Source organism: Cyprinodon variegatus, unplaced genomic scaffold (assembly GCF_000732505.1).
Source record: "Cyprinodon variegatus isolate N-32 unplaced genomic scaffold, C_variegatus-1.0 Scaffold602, whole genome shotgun sequence".
NCBI lineage: Eukaryota > Metazoa > Chordata > Actinopteri > Cyprinodontiformes > Cyprinodontidae > Cyprinodon > Cyprinodon variegatus.
The window spans coordinates 415,705-418,615 of NW_015151055.1; the positions used below are offsets into that span (position 1 = coordinate 415,705).

At 43.2% G+C, this 2,911-nt stretch overlaps 1 protein-coding gene across 1 annotated transcript in view; it reads left to right on the top strand.

The window, feature by feature from the left end:
* The window catches only part of tmem258 (transmembrane protein 258), a 3,085-nt gene extending 1,240 nt beyond the window's left edge, over positions 1-1,845 (top strand). The window contains exons 3-4 of the mRNA XM_015392679.1: positions 1,359-1,487; positions 1,567-1,845. Of these exons, the coding sequence (XP_015248165.1) occupies positions 1,359-1,485 (127 nt within the window). The 3' untranslated portion in view covers positions 1,486-1,487; positions 1,567-1,845. The remainder of the gene's footprint in view (positions 1-1,358; positions 1,488-1,566) is intronic.
* The last annotated feature ends 1,066 nt before the right edge of the window (positions 1,846-2,911 follow it).

Below are 2,911 nucleotides of genomic sequence, written 5' to 3' on the forward strand. Positions count from 1 at the left end.
AGCTTTGAATGTGGTGATGTCATCAGTACGCTGCTGTTCCAGTTGATCCAGATTTATTCTGCGTGCTCCCGTTCTCCCAGAGTCCAGACTTTCCTGGGTTCTTCTCAGGAACAGACTTGGTGAGAACACGTGTCCGTACTCGCCTTCTAGTGAATTGAGAAACAACCTTTTTCTCTTCCGACCCTCAAAGAACGTTGAGAAAGGTGAGCTTCAGTGACCGTCTGACTCCGGAGCTCAACAAAGATATACACCGGAACGTGCGCAGATAAAGATAACGGGACGAGCGCGTAGGACGGCCTTACGTAAACGCATCACCAGAATGATTGACAGTTAGGAGGACCATTGATAGAGATGATCCACCCGGAAATAAAAGCTGCTCCTCTAGCATACAGGAAGTCAGGTAGGCTAGTTTATGAATGTGTGAAAACATAAAGTCTCTCTCTGAGGTAAACAGGATTTAAAGCTAAACTGCTTTAAACGCAGAAGCATCGCTTTCTGGGTTCGCTACTTCAGGAGGATTTTATAGCATTTTCATTTCAACATTTAAAGCTTTGTACAGAAATGTGTTCTTGGATTTAACTTTTTAATCCCAACATTAAAGGAGATTATTATTACTTTTTAATGGGCTAACTCCTACCTTGCTAGTAGTTAGCATCTTTCTCACGTTTGATTCACTTCAGTTAATCTGCCTTCTGCTCTGCCGAGCCGCTGCATCCCAGATGACGAAACGTCTAAATCAATATCACGATGATTGGCGGGGCGGGAGGAGGGATTTATACGGGAGGCGTTTTGTAGATGGATGCAGGTGCAGCTAGACCCTTCTCTAAATACACTTTATACTTCCTCAGCGACGAGTCTGCCTTTAGTCACGTACAGAAAAAACTATTTAATTCATTTTTGGTTGGGTTTTTTTTAGCGTATGGCAATCTGACGACCTGCATGCGTGGTCTGATGGGGTATGCTGGTCTGATGGGGTATGCTGGTCTGACAGAACAACGGCAGCAATATGTGTTTTAAAGCCGGGAACGTTCAGCTTTCATTTCATAGTTCTGGTGAATTTAATCTCTTCCAGTGATGCTTGTAGGTCAGAGTTTGAACCGAAGCATAAATTGGTTCCTACATTTTCTGCAGCGCGTTAGTTAATTAGTCCGGCGGTGGAGTTTGGAGGTTAGATTGGTTTTAACCGTAGTTCTGTTTTTTTATCATGTTTTAATAGATGAGAACATAAATGTAAAACTGTGTCATGTAGAGGAAATCTAACCACAGTTTAAGGTTTATTCTTTTATTTAATGTTCTTTTTTTATTGTCTTCTTTTTTTGCTCATATTTCTGTGCGATTTAACCTGAACTTTCCATCAGTTATGAAGTAACATCAACAAAGTACACCAGGGATGTTTATAAGGAGCTGCTGATCTCCCTGGTAGCTTCGCTTTTCATGGGCTTCGGTGTTCTGTTCTTACTGCTCTGGGTCGGCATCTATGTATGAAGGTACGGATTATATAATCTGGATTATAGACTTTAGATTACAATCATGCTGAAAGTGTTTCTGTTTGCTTCCTGTTTTTAGGAGGCTGAATTCCATGATTATTCCACATTCCAGCGGGACGAAGGACATCCTGAACACGCGAAGCTTCATTTTCATTTCTCGGCACTGAAGACGTTTTTGAATCACAGGGACTCTGGATGTCATTCCCAGGAGACGGGATCCGTCCGTCTTTCTGCCTGATCGATGATTGTTTAGCATCTCTAAATATTCATACCCGTAAACTTTTCAGAATTTTGTCACATTAAACCACAGATTTCAGCTCATTTGATGCAGTTTCATGCAATAAAGAACGAAGACGAAGAGATGTTTTGTTTTTTATGAATAAAACTGTAAAATCTGACGCATCTTTGGATCCAGCTCACTTTAATCAAGCTGCCCCATGAATTAACGGACCACCTCAGTATAAATACAGGCTTCCTCAGGGCTTTGGAGGTTTGCTAATAATGAGGGAGCAAAAGGCATCAGGAAACTAAGCACACATTTAGGAGCGACGTAGAGTTATGTTATTAGAACTGCTCCCCAGGCTTTAGGCGCCTGGTTAAAGGATCTGATGATGGGAGGAGAAACGGCAAACCTGCCAGCGGGAACCTTACAGCTAAAAAAAAAGTCCACCAGTAAAATCATTCAGATTTTTAAAGCTGTTAATCTGATAACTTTTAATTCTCCAATAAGCTTTCATGAAAATAAAGTTTCCAGAGTTTTTAGATGAGACCAGAAAAAAAGGGTCAACATAGAAAAGCTCAATGGTTCTGTAGAGAGAGCGCCATAGTGATGCATGGAGGTGGGAGCATCATGCTGAGGGGTTGACTGGAAAACATTCCCGTTTACACTGCCCTCTGACCCCGATCTGTGGCGATCTACGGTACTACTACTAGAGGGAAACCAACATGGCGGCGCTCGTAATGTTCAGGAAGTTTGGTAATAATTGTGATATTTCACTGTTTGCGGAGAGTCGGGCGAAGAAGGCCGCCATTGGTGGATTTGACAGAGTCGGCTTTTTGGAAGTGGAAACGACAAATGATCGTCTAATCAGGGCTTCCAGACGCAGGAAACGATGATAAACGTTGAGTTTCATCACTGATGAAGTAGCACCATGTTAGCGCGGTCCGGTTCAGTCGTGCGTGACATGTACACTCAGTTACCGTCCTTGGACCAATCACAGCACAGTTTCATACGGCCTGTGGAAACGGAGCTCCAGAGTCGCGGTTGAGGGAAGTTTAGATCTTTAAGGCCTGTAGTTGGACCTGAGCTGGATGCTGCTGTAACCCTTTAGTATCACTTGTTGATATGAAAGGGTTAACGTGAACGACCCATGTACGGCGGCGGCGACGCGGGTTCGAATCCGACCTGTGATCCTTTCCCTCTC